The following is a 20,221-nucleotide window of genomic DNA, read 5'->3' on the forward strand; positions in this document are numbered from 1 at the left end:
TGGCTATGAGTGCTCCATTACCTGAATGGAGTTTCCCATTTACCAATTTAGGGTACTTATAGTATGACAATCAAACACTGATCACTACTGTAAGAAAACAGATTACTGTTTCATAACTGTTGTGTTCTAAAAGTGGTATGACGACAAAACAGAAATACATTTTAACGTGGAACTCTTTTATCTGACTGTCCATTTTCTTATAAAGGCCCCTTAATTAGTCAGTATAAAAATAGGATTTAACTTGTTTTGTCCTCACATGAACATGTGTAACCTTTTTGAATAGGAGTTTAGGTGTAGATACATTTTAATATTATGTACATGCATGGTATAATGCAATATTGAAACCTAATATTGTATTTAACAGCAGTTTCTCCAACCTTCTCATGCTTATGTGTAGCCAGAAACATGTAATGTCTGGCTATTCACTAGAAGACTGCCTTCTGCTCTTTGGCTGGTTTTGATAACAATCAGGATCAATACTTCTGTTACTGTATGTGTAGCAGCCTCTCCACGGTGTCTGGGAATCTTACATTGCATGTCCCACAGAGACAGTTTCACTAATGAAACCAAGTCCTGGAACAACATTCTAATAGGATAATATTGATTTGGAATCACACATGCTGGGAAGTTCAATAGAATAAAGCTATCTTGTTTACTTTTGTGATGAAAACGTAAGTGAAGGTTTCATTTATTCAGACAAGGTGAAGAATCATACTGTAGTACATGCATGAAATCCAAAGTCTTATCCAGTGCAACCAAAGATCTATCTATTTGTACTTGAAGATGAAGACAAACTTTCATTTTAATTTTCCTTCTTTTCTAAATTCATTTAATCTTCATTTTTCTTCGACCAGTAACATATTTAATTTGAAAATGTTCCAGCAGTCAATGCTGAATAATCTTTTCAGCACTCCTAAAAGAAAATCGCTTTTCAATCTTCTCAGTGCTACTTAATACATTTATTTTCATTGGGGAATCATTGATATTGTTCTACTATTATTTGCCCATTTGGAGATTTGTAGCTGAGAAAATGTACATAGAATGCCAAAATATGACATTATAAGAATTTCTATCTTAAATACTGCTGACAGTGAAAATATTGTACAGTAATAAACAAAAAAAAAATCAACTGCAATAGGAATAATTCTAAAAGCTCTTATTAGACGGATTCATGGAAAATTAACCTGTAAATAATATATTTTACCTATTGATGTTACTTTGTTCTATTTGCATAGAATATACTGTTTGTTGAAGTGTGGCTTAGCAAGTCTTTAACCACACTTATGATATTCACATTATTAAATATGTTTTTGCAAACCAAACAAATATTTTAAATGTTTATTTGTAAAATGTTGGTATACATTTTCCAAGTTAAAATGAAACAAAATAACATTAAATGTTATTTTACTTTTTCCATTGAATGACAAATAACTAAATATTGTGGTATGGAAAATCTAGACGTAGCTACAATTACAAGTGCTGTATGTCAGATTGTAGTGCGGCTTACATTTTCATAATGAAACCTATGGTTTTTTAGTTTATCTATGAATAAAAAACACTTTGGATACAGTCTATAGCAGTCTACAGCCTATACTAAAACCATAAATCAGCTCACCCTAAACATTATTATATCTAATTAGTTATGAATTATGGTAAAATGGGTCCTAAGCAGAAGGCTTTGTCTCTGCTGCTTAAGTCACTCATTGCCCTAAAGTATTTTGGGCATGCTTAAAAGAATGTGTCTGTTCTTTTAACTTACTTTAGCATAAAGATATGATTCCACCTTTATTTTGCATATGAAGCAGAGATGTCAGTACATGAAATAATTTAAAAAGGTAAATTTTCTGCTAAAGTTTTCACACACACCACCTAACAATCTACTTAAAAATATAGTATCCTATTCAACATATGTTTCTCAACAATAGCAGATCTGTAGGCAAAATCATGTTTTTTTTTGTGCGCTGCTTTTCTAAAACCAAGTTATCCAGTCCAACATGTGTTTAGAATGTATCCAAAGTTATCCAACGACCATATTACAAGCATTTATAAATACAATCAATTCATTATTATTTATAATATTTCAGTCCAGACCAGTTATTATGTAAATCCTGTTTAAAAGCATTAAACACAATACATGTCTAATAGAAGAGTGATGTTATGTTTGATCTCTTTCAATGGGTCGGATTTATTAAAGTTCTCCAAGGCTGGAGAGAATACACTAGCAAACCTGGGATGGATCTGGTCCTGGATTTAAAACATTTGCTAGCAAATAGCAAATTACTTTCAAGAAATACATTTCAGGTTTGCTGGATCACCCAGCTTCACTAATGAAAGTGTATCCTCTCCAGCCATGGAGAGCTTTATTAAATCAGGCCCAAAAGATCTAATCTTATATTTGGCTGTGGAATCTGCTTTTGGGCAAGAAACTCTGGTTTCAGCAAAAATACACACTGTCCTTACCAATCTGGTGTGGTATGATTGCTCTCACAATGATTAACAAGTATTTCCACCAATGATAAAGTTATATAAAGGTCACAATATTCAAGTCAGCCATGGCCAAATGTAAATGGTAGCTAACATACGGGTTCCAAAAGCTTGTAAACTGCCATTTTTGTGATGATAGGTATTTTGGCTGTATCATGTTGCCAGGGTCTCCAATTCACCACAAGTTCCCTAATACATTTCTTCCAGACTTTTTCAGAGGGGTAGACAAATTGGTGTTTCACACACAATTTTAAATACCATGCTACTTAAAAAATATATTGTGATGCAAATATCTGAAAACCATATACATCTTGATTTTGAAACAACTTAACAAATTTCCCTACAAAAAGCAAAAAGTAGATACAGAAGGCTGTTATGTAAATTGGTTATTCCCTGGGCTGCATAAATAGTAGAAAGCAAGAGGTAGTATCAATATTAAAAACAAAGCAAAAGTTTGTTGCTTGACAGGTAAAATGTGAAACAGCATATAAATCATGGAAGCACTAAAAACTTGTGATGGTTATTCAGCGCATGCTGGATCAGATTAGGAATTGTAGAATCATTTACAGGATATTTAGGCACATGTAGAATAATCCAGTTAATTGGAAAAGTAAACAGTAAGTAAATAAAAGTGTCACCTCTGAAACAAAATCTGTCCAATAGGCAAAAGTCCACCACAAAAGGGTGTCCATTTCACCATGCATTTGCTAATGCATTTTCCCAGACTTTTTTAAAGGGGCATGGAAAAAGGTAAACAAATTGGCATTTCACAGATGATTGAATTCTGACCTTTTTAAAATGCAGTTTATATGTTTATTTTTATTTGTTTACTTCACATGCTTATGAGATTGCTGTACAAGTAAAATAACACAGTTGCAATACAAGTGATTACAATGTCACTGAGTATTATGTGCTTGTCCTTTTTATAGTCCAGTCTATAGGTACTTATCAAATCTATAATTATTATATATTACCTTTTTAAAAAATAGCTGTGCCTAGAAATAAAATACATTTTATCAATTATACCGTGTTTACAACAGTTCTTGGCAGTCTGTTGTATTGGTAATTGCTTTAGAAAGCAGTAGTGTTGTAAACACAGATCAATGGAGGAACAGCTTATTTCTACTGTAATAAATTAAAGTAACCAACCATTAAATAATGATGTGGTCTGATCATTTTTGCGCTGATTATATTTTGATAGGCTTGGCCATGGAATCGATATGGTTGTTACTGCTGTTGTCCACTTACATGATGTCAGTGGGTGCACAGTTTAATGGCTACAACTGCGATGCTAGTCAACATAGCAGATTTCCAGGTAAGAAATGTTTCCAGAATTTCTACACATACATTTTGATATATACAAAAAAAAAAAAAAACAGATAAACTATGATTTTTTTACATGAAATACCAACACTAAATCCAGTCTATAAGTTATAGTAGTCCCATATAGTTCCATATCTTACATGCAGCTGCATTGATCTTAGGCAACCTTAAAATATACTGATCAATATGACTGAACCATATACTACCAAAAGACTTGTAGTCTTTGAAGTTTATGTTAGTATAAAAAAAGTTCTAACTAACAACTTTTTTTTATTCCAATAAAGTGAGAGACATTAGAGTTAATTTATTAAAGTAATAGAGCATCCTTACTTTGCAAAGTGAGTATTAACCTAGCTTAGGAAATAAGTTTTGGTTTTGTTCAATTTATTCATTTAAATGTCAATGCAAAAGTCTATTGTACATTACTGAGTATTCAGAACACAGCTTTACCTTAATCATTATTTACCTTAATCATACACGTTGCAAAGCTATTACAAACTACAAAGTGAATAGCCATTATTCCTTTAGTAAATCAACCTCAATGCAGAAACTCAATGTAGAAGGTAGTGAGATGGCCAGCCACTAATATCCTAAGCATTCAGGAAAACAGGGTGTGCTATTCAATCCAAATATATTTTAGTTGTTGGGTACAGTTATGGTTGGCAGAATGTCCACAAATACTCTGCTATATAGTATTTTAGAAACTCATCTACTCTTAAACATAATGTTTATTTACATGCTTTTCTTAACAAGCCCGGGGCAGCTGTTTAAAAGCTGGATAAGTAGATCTGTTTCAGACAGTATAGGTGGAGTGATTCTGACCATTTAAATGGCTGGCAAAGAAAAGCTGCAAAAACAGCTGTACTATACTATATGTATACTATTTTAACAAATGTGATCAAATTAGAAATAAAAATGACTGTTAGTGGGGAACAACATTCTATGACATCACTACCCTGGTCCTTACATTTGCCCACCATTTTTATTTGTCTATGCCCATGAGCTGTATCCATAATACTCTTGTTCTTCCTCATAGAATGTTCTATTATGTGTTTATTCACAAGAAAGAGGACTGAAAAAAAGAACATAGGCTAGTGAAATTTAAATTCCCTGCGCTTAGTTATAAACAGCATATAAGCCTTCTTTTTTAAAACCTTGCAGTACATTTTATTGATTGTACAAGAATTGCATTGGTTTTAAACAAATGGAACTACAGTGAATGTACAAAAGCATAACATTATGAAACTTACTAGCATTGTAAACACTGAAATGCATTCTAAATAAGCATTGATTTTGGAACCACAGCACTGATGGACTCCATATGAGCAACATTTAGCAGTCTGTAATGTAATTAGGCTGGCCTAGACTGCAGACAAAGAGATAAAACTGCAGCATCCCTTCACAGATTCAGAGATACTTGCTGTCAAACTAAACTTGATTCTTATCTACATATATTGTTTTAGTGTTTAGGAAATTATTACAATTATTAGAGGAAAGAGAAACAATATGTCAATAATATTATATGATCCAAAAAAATGTTAATTACTGAAACAATTTTACTTAAACTTTGACTAAAACATAAGCTTAAAGTACATCTATGCCAAAATTTTAGAGTTTAACATATTTTCTTTTCATTTTACCAATTCCTATTGAAAAATTCATTACCTGTATTGGAAAACTTGACAATTATTCTGTCATTTTTTTTAGTGATGAATATTCACTTTTTAAAGTGGTTCTGCTTGTTCAGAATGTGTTAATACTTTAGTGAGTTTAGGATGGGCCCCGGGTACAAATTGTTAACCATTCAATTTTTTTCCTTTAAGGTATTCCAAAGCATTAAATTATAATTAATCTCCTCACTGAGGGGATGGATTTTAGAGCTTGACAAATTCTATTTGGAAATTAACATTAGGAAGCTGGAAAGTTCTTTAACACTGTGATGTACAAAACATATCCTTCAATTTATTTCTTTTATAATGGAGCTTTATGGGTAAATATAATTTTATAAATTACAGAAACTGTACAGTACAAAATAAAAGGAGGGGGGGGGGGAAGGAAACATAAGTAATAAAACATGTAAGTATTGCACAGCAGCGTACATTCAACCAATGAACAGTTTTGTAACAACAAATATGCAAAAGTAAAAAGCAGGGGGAGCAGGAATAGGGATAGAAGCAACCCTGGGGGCAAAATGGAAGATGTTGTGGGTACTCTCAGATCAGGTTAGAACTGGGATGGGTCAGACGTCTGGATCCACAATAAAAATAACGGGAGGGGGGAGAAACCAGGACTTCAGGACCATGCAGGGGTGCCACGTGTAAAATGACCTAAATTAATGCAGTAGAGGTACCATAGTGTTCCCAGCACGCCCACCGGGTGGTAAAGTTAACATAACAGTCATTATCAAATGCCCTGATTTCCTCCATTCTCATTATGTCATTGACATTACTAACCCAATAGGCTAGGGAAGGAGGTATTGTTTGTTTGCAAAAAAGGGGGATAAGTTGGTGGGCTGCCACTAATAAATGGCAGAACACAGATTTTTTTGTGAGAGGCTGGGGGACCAGGGAGAATAGACAGCAAACCCATTTCTGGGGTCGGGGTGTATGTAGTGGCATACAGGTCCCAGCAAATTGAGAAAATATCCCTCCACAATGGTTGCAGAATCAGGCAGGTCCATCAGATATGCAAGTAGGACCCTCCCTCTGCACCACATCTCCAGCAAGTACCGAAGGGAACATGCGGTGCAGGGAGACTGACTCTCTATACTTGCGGGATAAAATTTAATAGAGCTTTATTTCTAGTTTTGTGATCCTTACTAAATATAAAGCCAATACCTGTGTCCTTGGATCTATATTTATCATGTAAGGATGGTTTATTCTATACGGTAACTTTCTAAAACTAACTACTGCCATAAAATCTTCAGTGTTCTGTCAGTAGTAGTACACAGCTATTTATATCTGACAAAACTTGTATCTCTGAATTTCTGCTGTTATTATTGTGATTTGCATCATACTCTGTACCACTCTCCATTTATTACCCTTTGCATAAGGGTAGCAAAGTAAAGAAAATGAAAAAAAGGAGGGAAATAAGAACCCATCCCAACCCCCGTGGCTGACTCACACCAGATTAGTAGTAGAAGGGTCATTTTTAGTAACATGACAGTCATGTCAGATGTGAATAATCCAGGGCTGCAATACCTTTCGTAATTATTTTGAAAAAAATTGCCCAGAGCTTTTTATTTATGCACATAACACACTACAAGAGTAGTGTTCTAGAGAGCGTGGCTCCCTCGTACTTTAAGGAGTTTAAATATATAGTAAAGGGGTGCAGGGTTATTTGGAGTGGAACTCCAAAGTTAATGGAAGAGGTAGTATGGTTGGTGCCAGGTTGCATATTAAAAAGGTTCACTGTTATATAGAGTGGGGCTACCTAGTACTAGGAAGGGGAAGCCTAAGTTGGGAGAAGGATACTTAGGGTGCAGTACAAAGTACACAGTAGATTTGTTTGACAGCCCTATTTTAGAGGTAAAGTTATTCTTAGATATTTTAGAGAATGTTTAAGAGAAGGAGACACAGGAAGATAACAATTGGGGATAGTTGATAGAGATAGTGCCTGAAGCATGGGAGTCTTAGATACCATACAAAATATTATCAAAATTGAATGTGCCACAAAGTTATCCACATTTAAACTTTGGAACAGTAAACATTCCAGTGAAATTCCTAGATGTACCTTGACAACCATGGGAGGTCATAGCTCACAAAAAGTACACTGAACACTCTGCTTATATTCAGAACTGATTAGAAACAACCAAGACATTAGTTTGGGAAGATATGCTTATGTGTGTTACCAGCTTTAATTTGATTTAGAATATTGTTCTATACAACAATGAATGACACAACCCTGGACGTTTCATCAAAGCCAAAAATATGAATATATTTCCAAATATTTCATCAAATCTGAATAAATTTGTGATAGCAACATTTATCATTTATCACAATTTTGGACCTGTATACCTTTGCTATAGGATGCTTGAGAAAGTAAAATGTTTTATTTATTACAGCTTATAAACACGTACAAAACATTTGGCAGCATACCGCCGAGCTGATAAAAACATCCTGGATACTTTGAAATAAGCAATAACAATGGACAATACACTTATATAAATCCATAAAAGTTTTTAAATATTGTTTTTTTAATTTACAGGAAGAGTGAGAGGAATTTGGAGGGCAGTAATTGAGGAATTTATACATCTTGTCTAAGGGCAATTGCAACATACAGCTTTATGAGGTTTTTGAAAACTATATTGAAAATGGCTAAGTGGATATGAGTAGGCACAAGATATATATATATATATATATATATTATACACAACTCTAATAATCAGGGCTCCATACAGCAAATAATACCATTTAACACACATTAGGTACTGGAAATGCTGGTTTTAAATGGTCACTTGTGCAAAAAGCTTCATGAAGTTTCTATTTATTTGTTTCAGCAGCTCTTAGCCATTATTTTTTTTTTTTTAAACAATATGATAAAGAGTATCTGTCTTTTTTCTAATATTTAAAAATAAATCATAAAATGTACTCACTGCTCTACAGTTTTTCTTTCAGCTTTTCATATATCTTTTAAGTTGCCACAAATGCTTGTTTAATTATATCAATAGTGAAATATTTTATACATGTATTTATTATATGTGTGCTTTTGAACTCCCTATTTCATCTGGCTCTGGGCTTTTCATCTGGTAGATTCAGTTTAAGCCAATAAAATTATTATAATTTACTGAAGAAGTTGACAGGATATGTGGCATTACTTTCTTCTAAAAACATACGAGCTGTTACAATTAAAATGCATTCTATCAACAGATATTTTTCTAGAAAACAAATAGGAAAATGTACTATTAAAAACAGTACCTTTACAAATGCAAACGCAGGATACAATACAATAACACAGAAACAGAAAATGTTTTTCCTGCTTTATTAAATATAGAATTTAAGTATTAAGGGATAAAAATCATTATGCAGTCATAGCTCAAATTTTAGACTGCAATGGACTCAAAACAACCAAAAGACCTGGCTACTTAAAATAAATTTTCATGAAAAACAAAGTACCACTTTTAGACATATAAAACCGGAGAGAAATGCTAGGAAGTTTAACAAATAAATATATTATATATTAAAAGATCTATACAATGCTATGAGATATTAACAGTTAGACAGTATAGGTGTGTCTTTCTGATTCTCAGGACTGAGCAGCCTAATAAGGGACCATTTACTGTAGAAAATTATTTCTCTGACTAATTAACTTGTATGTACATTTGTATACCAGGTAATGGGCTTCAAAAACTGTTCACTTTGCAAAGTAAATGCTCACTGTATTTTCACTTTGTATTGAAAATATAGTGAATCAGATGTCACTTTAAATATCAAATTATGTACAAGAGCAATAAACAGTTATTTTTGTGAACACAGGGATGGACGATTAAAGTGAACAAGGCTTTATCTCATTAACTCACTTGCATTTGATTTACAAAGTGAACACGATACATCTCCTAATACAACAGGTCATATGTGAAAATGAGAATAAAGCTCCTCCAGTGGGCACAAATATATATGTTAGAAAAATATATGTGCTGTTTCCTTTTTTTAAGTTCACAGCATTAAAAGAAAAAATATGAAAAACTGAACACAACTAGACAGCAGCACATCTGTTACAGTGTTTCAAAACAATTTGAGCTACTACAGAATTATCATTTTTATTTTATTGAATGCGTTCATTCGATACTCAGAAGTTGACCGGGAAAAACATATTTAACCACTTATTTTTATTTCTGCCACCTTTACAGAGTGTGAAATAATAGCTTGTAATGCTGCTTTGTGCTTCAACAGTGCACCTAATAATGCTACCTCAAATCTATTCTTGCACCTCACCCCTATTATGACCAAATGGCCAATAGGCTGCGTCAGGCATGGCCACTTTCCTAACATAGGTTAAATTTACATGGAACATCTGTAAAACAACTATCTGTCCCCTTGTTACCCCCAAGCAGAAAGAACTTTTATTTATTCAGTGGAATTGTACTTGCTGCTGGGGTTAGCAAAGGCTAAGGAGGCAGAGCAGCGGTCAGCTAGCCGTTCTGCAGGCACGTCATGTAAATTCAGCCAAAGAGTTACCATCACAGTCCTTTAAAGCATGACACTAATGAATTGCACAGATTTTATAGCGGATGTTAAGGTGGTAACTTCACTCACTGTCACCTACCTGCAGTTAGTTATCAACAAAGCCTATATAATTCTTATCTGTTCAGTTTTAAAGTTAAGAGGCAGCATCCCTATTTTCAAATATCTAAAGTATCAGAATTAGAATTTTAAAATGCTGTTTCAGGGCTCTCTAAGTTTTCTTAACGTACATAAAAAATGTCAATATACCTCTATGTGTCTGAAATGTAATTCCATTATCAGGTTTGATTTATGGTTAAACAGTTAATGAACACTTTGGTCAACAGAATGAAACTTGGTGCCAAAGAAGAAATAGATGAGTAATATTAGGATTGTTAATAATAAAGTAAAATATTATGCACAAACTGTATATTTTTCCTATTAAAGAAATCAAACAATAAATCAAATATGATTGTAAAAAATATGAAAAAATGATTGAAGTATGTGTCCGTGTTATGAAAGAAAATGAGAGATCCTAGCATCGCAGTTAAGCACTCCCCATTGTGGTCCACAGGAATAAAAATGCTGAAGTAGAAATCTCATCACCAGGGCAACTCAATTTTCTTTATCAGAAATGAGGTACTTAGAAGTAAAGGTTGTGCAAGAGGCATCTGCTGATCTGTTGATATATGAATATTGCCTAATTATCTCCTAGGTGTACTGAAGGCCACAAATAAAATAAAGAACAGAAAAACTCACTATTTATGAAAGCTGCTCTCAATTATCTTTCCAGGAGTCAACATTATAATATCTGTTTCATTACACATATTCTCAGCTACTGCTTTTAAAGAATATACTTACTTATTGATTCACAATAAGGACCTAAATAAAAAAATGACTACCACAGAAGCCTTGGAGCACTGGCCATAGGGAAATAAAAGTACATGATCTCATAAAACATAATGAAAACACCTTATGTACACCTTTCAGTGGAAGACTGAATTCTTTATTTCCTATTCACATGTATTCCCCCTCCAACAATAACAATACCTTGCACACCAAGCATAAGGGTTGCTATGCCGGTAACTGTTTGGACCACAAGTTTATTATGTGCAATCCTAATCACTAGGAAGGATTTTATTTATTTGGGGGCCCTATATGTATGTATGCAGGGAAAGAGGTAAATTGTTAATCTTTGGTAAGGAGTATTACTTGTCTGCTAACCACAGTTCAACCAAATGTTTATGACAAGTATTTATTGGAATAAAACAACCTTCTGGTTTATAGGTTTCTTCTATATGGGATAAGGTGTAGGAAAAGTTAATATCTGGGTATATCCTTACATCTATGAAATGTATTTGATATACAGACCGCAACTGTACGCTCTCATTAATCAATCGGAGCATACACACGTAGGCTCTGGGAATATTTCAGAAGTGGTAGGCTCACAGTCCTTTATCATTAGTAATAACAGTTACTACGCAATACTATGCTCTAAATTCTGTTGGATAAATTATTATACATAGCTTATGTTTAGGTTTCTGAAGTAAGTTTCAGTTGACATTTTTGGAAAATCCCCCAACAGTTTATTATTTTTCATTTTCAGCGGAAAGAGATATCAGCGTCTACTGTGGAGTGCAGACAATTACAATGAAGATAAACTTTTGCACGGTTCTGTTTTCTGGATATTCAGAATCAGACTTATCACTTAATGGAAAACATGGGGACGCACACTGCAGAGGATTTATAAACAACAACACATTTCCTGCCGTGGTAATTTTTACCATCAACCTGAGCACCTTGGAATCTTGTGCAAATAACCTAGTGGTAAGTAAAAATTATACTTAACATGAAACTCCCCTAAAATCTAATGTGCTTTTGAAGGAATTTAGGGAGTCAAATTACTGTTCAGAAAACTTCCTTTGTCTTAACTAATAACCTTAAACATCAGAGAAACATGGAGACTGCCATTGATATGGCAATTGGTAGGACAACAAGGCTCATTTTAAGTATAGCTGAGAAAGTACTATCATCCACAGCATCATCCATGTAATCCAGAGTCTTTGGCACTTATAACAGCTTCCATCTCCAAACCATAAAACCCAAAAGTACTTTTCCAAGTACTGGTAATACGCAATCTATTGTTCAGTGTTGATGGGACCCTGTAACTGTAGCACTCCATTACTGAAATTAGGTCATTAGCACCACTCAGGGTCAAGATTGGACTTCTATGTTCCATTTTTTTCTAGTTTGTTTGTAGTGTCAAAAAATACTATAATGAATACAATGGCACTTTGTCCAGCTCACATGGAATACATAGAAACAAAGTTGCATACAATGTGAAAATATGTACGTTTGTTGGCTTTTTTTTTAATTTACTGGATTCCTTAATAAAGTCCTGCAATTAATATCAGAAACTGTTTCTACATATCTCAGTATGGTTAATTTGTATTGATGATCTGCCTGTGAATCAGTAAACATGTTTTAAAGAAAGTATATGCAAATGATAATTATCCAAAATCAGTACTGCATTTATTGTATTTTTTGCTATTTGCATGCTCATTCCCTTCATTATTTCCATTCCCTCAGCCATTCTAATAGGGAAATTATGAAAAATTACAAATATTTGTAAGTCCATATGATGTTTATTCTTGATCCAACATCTTTACTTATTTTTGACATTATAAAAATATAAATAATTATAGGTAATATTATTCAAAGAAATGTTAATGACTGCTTATGGTTTGATGAGTCACAAAACCAAAAAATTCCATACATTTTTTTATATTATGTTTAGAGGGAGGCATATTAGTTAAATTTGCTTACAAAAAAGTTACTTAGCTGCTGAAATAAATGTATACTATAAAAGTAATCCAGCACAGTTATCAGTTATGAGCAGACTTCTGCAGCATTATTTTACTATGCATTATGAACACTTAGTTTCTGTATTAAAAAAAAAACCATAAAGAATTTCATAACTAGTAAAGCTCCACCACCAATATATAAAAAAGAGCCACTAATTTGGTGTGCTTCCAGTACAACATAGATAGGTCTACATGATACATATTCCTAATCTTGAAATGTTTACAGACACAGGAAAAAAGATGTGGGATAAAGAAACTATTAGGCTTATTTGACAAGGCTGTGCATAGAGAAACAACAATATGTAAAAATGCAGTAACCCATACCATACAATGTGTGTTTTACAGTCAGATCAGTAAAATGTGATCTCTGATTTTGATGGGCTACTGCAATTTACACATAAATGTTGATCTTTGCAATGCCTTATTGAATAAACCTGTTTGTGTTGTGATCAAGAAAAAAAAAGCATGTGGATTTAAAAATATTTGTTTTATTTTTTAGGCTTTCTTTTTGTTTTGCGTGGCTCTTTTTTTAATAAAAAGAGGCTGTGGACTGAAAAGAAGGGAAAGGGTAAGTAATCAAGGGAAAGGGTAAATATTAATCAAAGTTTGCAAATTTTGGTACCTGGACCCTTCTTAAAATAAAAACAATTAGAGAGCAAAGTAGTCAGCCCTCTCTAAACTTTCCATAGGTATGAAGTAATACCGTAGTTGTTCTATCTAGTTGATCATATGTCTATGGAGAAAGCCAGATACCTTCAAGCCCAAGGTCATTTTGCAGTAAGATGCTTAAACAGGTTAGATAATCTATGGAATTCATATTTTACCCCATGAGACACACAGTTGAGATAACATTTCCTATCCTCATTGCAAAAAATGCTTATCCCAGCCTAGCTTTTTTAAACTAGATAATATAGAGGCCTGAGACTGGTTTCATTATGCCTGCATATCTATCTGGTCCCAGAAGTCAGAAGATGAGCACAATTGCTGCTAAAGACCCTTGAAGTTTTAAAGCTCTACTAAAAAACAACTGTTTACACAGTCATTAAAAAACGAATATATATATATACTGTATATATATATATATACTGTATATATATAATATATATATATATATATATATATATATATATATATAGGTGGTGCATTTCATCACCATCATTCAAATAATATGGCCTACTCTAGACCAGGCCTACTGTAGACGCTGGCCAACAGTGCAGCATTTCCTCTGCCCCCAATGCAGCAAAAATGCAGTAAAGTATGTGTCAACAAATCATATCAATCACAATTAATTTAGCTGACTTTTGACCTAAAGAATTTACTTCGTAAAAAGCTTTTTTAATTTAAGGCCCAAATTTAACAAAGGCTTTATTTTTCTTGGACTGGCAAACTGTCTGCCCCATGTTATCATTTTATTATTGTATTTATTATTTTTCAATTTAAAAAAACCCTGCAACAATAAAAACTAATGAGCAACTAAAATTTCTCCAACGTATAATGATTTTTTTTCTACATAGTATACGTAATATATAGATTATATATATGATCTGTGTTGATTGTTTAACAGGTGTCAACTGTACCTGGGGTCAATGCATATGGAGAAGCGTCAGTTATACAAATAGGAAATATTTCTGGATATATAGATACCCCAGACCCTCCAACCATTATTAGTTATCTGCCTGGACTTTTATACAAGTTTAGCTGCAGTTATCCCCTGGAGTATTTGGTAAACAACACTCAGCTGGCTTCGTAAGTATACAGTACAATTATATTTATATATAAAAAGCAAAAAGGCAATACCACCAGGAAAACCATAGGCATAGATTACAAAACAATTATTTAAAACTGTATAAATCTGTTTTGTAAATTACAAACATAAAGGATAACCTAATGGGCAAATATGCTAGGTGGCATAACCTATAGCAACGAATCAGAATTCAACACAGTTTTTTACTTAGTACAGTAAGTAAAAAATGAAAACTGTCTGACCAATATAGGTGGCTATCACAATTGTTACTATTAATAAGCCCCAAAAATGTAAGTTTGCACTAAAATATGTATTAGGAAAAAATTATATTGGCAGAATATAATATAATAAATATTTTCTACCTACTTGCACATTTGAGTAAATATTTAATTTTGCAAACTGAAAGCATTGCAGATTTAAATTCCAACATAAAACTGCATTAAAAAATCATATTAGCGTTGGTGCCAATGTAACTAATTAGAAAGTGTTTACTCCCCTGATTACTATAACATTATAAAACTTCACAATTTGTTATTTCTTATGCTTTAGGTGTTTCAGAAATCATCATTTTTTTCTGCTTATACGGAATGTAATGATTTATTCTTGTTTGAATAATGCGAAGTGTATTTGTTTTGCTAAGTACCTAGCTGTAAAAAAAACCCTGTTGTACATTATCACTTACAGAGGTCTCTTTCTTCTGTTTAGAATTATATAACCCCTTAAACATTTATAATTGGCAGTTTGGGGCAAATCTGTTATTGTTGGGTAAATTTAGGCATGCCATATTTACCAGAGTTTATCATAGTCTGCTATAACTCAGTGTACATTTTCTATATATTTATTATGCTGCTTACAGCTCCCAGTGATATTGAGCTGCAGCATAACGTTATAGGGCAAATGAAAAAAAATTTGTTGCAAATGTAATTCTTTAAATCAACAGGTAATCCATGTATATTTTAAGCATGTGGCACAAGAGCGATAAAGCAGCTTCCTAATTACCTCATTAACTGTTATACAAAACATGAATAAGTACTAATGAATAATATATGATAATTTAATTATTAATGCATTTATAATTATAGCATTACCTCAATTATTATTGATAAAGCTTTAATAGTAAATGTAGTCCTATTTTATGGCATTTCTTCTCTTTATGTAATGATTTTTCACTACAACACTCTTGCACATTTTGTACTTTTTTTATTTAACTTAATGTTATAATCATTAGATGTATTTTTTTTTAATGCATGCAGTGTAAGCCTGCAATCATAAAATTTCAGCCTTTATGTTGAAGATCTAGAATGAGAGCGGTAGTACAAAGAATCAATCAGTGCATGCGTTTATAGAAAGAACCTGAAAGGGGGAGGGGGTGCAGGTGAGGTAGATGGACTCCCTATGCTATTTTTAATTTCACTCTTTGGTGACGGGCTGGAGCAGGCTGGACAACCAAGGATTAGAAAAAAGTGGGCTAAATAATGTTTGGGATCAGACTAAGGCCATCTAGGGGCATACAAATTGCCATAGGGCAAATATCTGAATTTAAATATTGCACCAAAAGCTGATTTTGGTTTTGCTTTAAAAGTTTATTTTTTTCTTGCTTATGTGGAATTCTGCTCTAAAGAAAAAAAAATGCAAATAAAGAAAACATGAATACAAAAAATGTTACAAGTGTATGTATTGTTATAGTACAAAAACAGGGAAAACAATATAAAGGGAAAGTTCAATACAACTAATTATGGTTGACTGAGGGATAACAAGAGATTATTTAGAAAAAATTTGCATTAAAAAATAAACCTTTACTAACCTCCCTGGCGGTCTGATTTTGACAGCATTTTTGCATGTCAAAGCGGTACTTTCTGTTAAAATTTTAAAAATGCGGCCAAGGGACACAGATGCCGGGCAGACATCGCTAGGGGTACTGAAAATTAACCCCCTAGCCACACTCAGGAATACTGCCATAGAGGGTAATTTGTGAGGCTGCTTTGCTTTTTTAACTGATGTTACATCGGATCATCCAGATCACACAACTACACTGATAAAAGTGTATCCTCCCCAGCCTTGGAGAGCTTATAAATCAGGCCCAAAATGTCTACCCTCAAGGGATACATTTAACGGCAGGAGGGGGACCACCATAAAAATCCCCCTGTGTCAGTGAATGTACCCATAACAGAAAAGTTGTGGTTCACTTAATGAAGTTAACAACTTGCATGCAAGGAGCTTACAGGACAGGGCAATTAGCTTCTTGAAGCCAGCAGGAAACCCTTACACCTTTGTAGTTCAACAATGTTTTAATGTTTCCTGCTGTATCAAATATTTTTAAAATATATTAACTTTGCCTTTTACATACAGAATAAAGACCACAAAAATAGATATAAACATACAATGTCAGTTATCATAATTGAATTTCACCTAAATGCATTTTTTTTACTTATTTTCCATTGTAGATCTTCGGCTGCCATTTCTGTTAGAGAAGGCAATGGTACATTTATCAGCACTCTGAATTTACTCCTCTATAATGTAAGTAGAAATACCACAATTTCATGTTGTACATACTAGATTTTATTTTGAAAAAGATGCCTCACTTGCTGCTTGTTGGAAGATCCTTGTCAAGCTTTATTGAGGTCTTGCTAAGGTTGCTGTCTTACTTAGCCTCCTTGTAATCCTAACCATATCTCCACCCTTACATGAACTAAACTTAACACCTCATTTCCATGCCTACCTCTCCAGCATTGAGATCCTATGTACAGGAGGTCAATTTTCCCATACCAAAGCTTATCAGGGCCAAAGTTGGGTTGCTGGGAAATTCCTGCTTTTTGTTATTTTCTCTTTCATGTTCTGCTCTCCACTACAGCCACAGTCAATGCAAAACTTTACAACAAAGTCCCAATCCTTTCATTTATTTTATTTTCTAATGTAAAAACATGTAAAGAGTCAAAAGCAAGACAACATGAAAAACACTACAGACGGATAGGTCTGGATCCAGAAACCTTTCAGACACCACCAAGAAATAAAGTTTAAAGCAGGCTTTTTTCTTAGGAGGAACCAGTAAAATAATTTGCAGGTCTTTGAAAAGCCTTCCTAGAACCAATATTATGAGAGTTAGTAGGGAAAAATACCTCTTAAATTGGTAGCCATTGGCAAATATCCCCCCCCCCTTATATTCATGACTAGAATAATCCCATATTTATAAACATCTAAAAACATTATTGGAGTCATCCAGCTGGCTCTACCAAGTGATGGGGACCCGAGAACTATGTAGACATCATCAAATGAGAGGTCAATGAGTGACAGTTTGAAGAGAAACCCTTGGATTCTATTAAAGCCTGACTGTTTTAGACTAAAGACTGTAATAAAAGCAGAACTGGAAAATGTCTTCAGGATGGACAAATCTTTAGCATAGGAGAACACATACATAAAAACTATATCAAGAACATGCTGCTTAACTGAACAAGTTTCATGACAAAATCAAAGAGAAAGAGAATATGTTAGTAATATTATTTCAGTATTGTTTCTGCTTGTGTATTGATATGCACAAATTTATACTCAGTAATTTTTAAATTATAAAATGTTACTGAAACTTTTTATTTAGCTTGCATAAAGATAGATGTTCATGTCTAACAGGAAAAATGGATTTTTATAGCATGTGATTGGTTCATCTAATAATTTATTGAATCAAGCTTAGTATTGTTTATGTTTATGTTTACATGTTTAAATAATTGTACAGAAATATATTTGCTCACCCTTTTTAAGCAGTATTCTTTGTCACGTATATAAAAAAGGTTATTGTAGTGTTCATTTTTTAATTCAAACTATTTATAATGTGTAGAAATGTTCAACACAAGGTCAGAAAGTTTTTCTGTGGTTAGAAGCAAATCAGTATTATCCTTTTTCTAGTCTCATTATAATTGTGCCATGAATTGCCATATAATCGAAACTGAATGTATAATATTAAAGATTCATATTATTATGGCATTTTTTTTATTTCCTACTCGTACAGGATTCAACCTACAGCCAGCAGTTGCTGATACCAAGCTCTGGATTGCCATTGAAAACAAAAATATATGCAGCAGTGAGGGCAACCAACCTTGATGGACGGTATTTTTAACCAGAATATCACTGTTCTTGCTCATGTTTTGTACACTGATTTTGTACTGTAATAGCTCAACATGATCTTTTCAAGTCACTGTGTATATTAAGAATGTGTGAAGCCATTTGAAGATAAAACAAGGACAGGCATTTAAAATACTCTGAAAAGAATAAAGGGTGGCCTTTAAGTTTAGCACATAACATATAACCTCTAAAACTCTCCTTGTTTTGCTGTACATTATATTTTTTGAGCATATCTTTATTGCATTTTGTACCAAAGTATAAAATAGGATTATTACAACAGGAGCCAGTAACATAACAAACATGGTTAAAATACATAAAGTAAATACACTTACATAAAGTAAGTACATCAAGATGTACAGTTACTCATGAAGATAAAGCAACACAGCAAAAAATTGTGGAAAGCATTGCATTTGTTATACATAAGTGTACGTAAATACATAAGTGTTTATATATATATATATATCATATGTGTATATATATATAAATATTCTTTTTTACAAAAAATATGTAAGAAAGACTGGTAGCAATAAGCCTTATTTAGGACTACTTAGGAGTAAGGAGTTATTAAAGGGTTACATAGGAAAACTTTTTCCATTTTAAGATTTGCTTCAAAATATGGGTAAAAATATAGATACAGTATATTCCAGTTAGTATCTCAGAGAGACTAGCTGGAGTGTTTAGTATTGTATACATTTGGGCCTGATTTATTAAAAGGAGAGGATACACTTTCATCAGTGTAGCTGGGTGATCCAGCAAACCCGGAATGGATCTAGTCAAGGATACAAAACATTTGCTAACAAATAGCAAATAACTTCTAAGAAATGTATTCCAAGTTTGCTGGATCACCCAGTTACACTAATGAAAGTGTATCCTCTCCAGCCTTGGAGAGCTTTAATAAATCAGGTCCAAAGGAAAAAGCAATGAGTAGAAACTACTTCATGTAATTACTGTCATATATACACATCGGCAGGGGATTAGCAATGAAGAATTTTTAGGGGGAATATCCTGTGTTCCATTTTTTTTTTCTAGTTATAGACTGAGGAAGAATTCGAACTGCTGTTGAATTTTAACTATTGCTTAGTGCCCCAGTGGAGAGATAATCCATCGTCTTCTGTCCTGCTGACAAAGTTTTACCAGTCAGTGGAGGAAATCTGCAATAGAATCTGATAGAGATTCTAATCTTCCATAAAATTGCATTTTATTTCTGTATATGGTTGTTTAAACCTTTTACAACTGTGTGAAATTGACCAAGGCTTATTGATTTAGGTGGAATGTTTTAATGGACTACTGTTACACCACCCCATCAGGAAATCCAACTGATGACATCAGATATGATCTTTTCCTCAGGTAATATGTTTTGTTTTATAAAGCTTGCAAAAAGTACCATATACATAGCATGCAATTAGTATCTTTTCATTTCAGCTTGAAGAAAATGGACACTGTATGGTTTTACTGAATTATTTATAATATTCTTAATGATCCATATGACTTTTGGGTGAAGTCATTATATGTGCATTGGTAAATATTATCACACC

At 33.2% G+C, this 20,221-nt stretch overlaps 1 protein-coding gene across 1 annotated transcript in view; it reads left to right on the forward strand.

The window, feature by feature from the left end:
- Positions 1 to 3,693: 3,693 nt before the first annotated feature.
- LOC140321916 (zona pellucida-like domain-containing protein 1) overlaps positions 3,694 to 20,221 on the forward strand; it is a 28,555-nt gene continuing 12,027 nt past the window's right edge. Inside the window, exons 1-6 of the mRNA XM_072398666.1 lie at positions 3,694 to 3,799; positions 11,575 to 11,795; positions 14,397 to 14,578; positions 17,021 to 17,093; positions 18,574 to 18,671; positions 19,953 to 20,033. Of these exons, the coding sequence (XP_072254767.1) occupies positions 3,694 to 3,799; positions 11,575 to 11,795; positions 14,397 to 14,578; positions 17,021 to 17,093; positions 18,574 to 18,671; positions 19,953 to 20,033 (761 nt within the window). The remainder of the gene's footprint in view (positions 3,800 to 11,574; positions 11,796 to 14,396; positions 14,579 to 17,020; positions 17,094 to 18,573; positions 18,672 to 19,952; positions 20,034 to 20,221) is intronic.

Source organism: Pyxicephalus adspersus, chromosome 1 (genome assembly GCF_032062135.1).
Source record: "Pyxicephalus adspersus chromosome 1, UCB_Pads_2.0, whole genome shotgun sequence".
Taxonomy (NCBI): domain Eukaryota; kingdom Metazoa; phylum Chordata; class Amphibia; order Anura; family Pyxicephalidae; genus Pyxicephalus; species Pyxicephalus adspersus.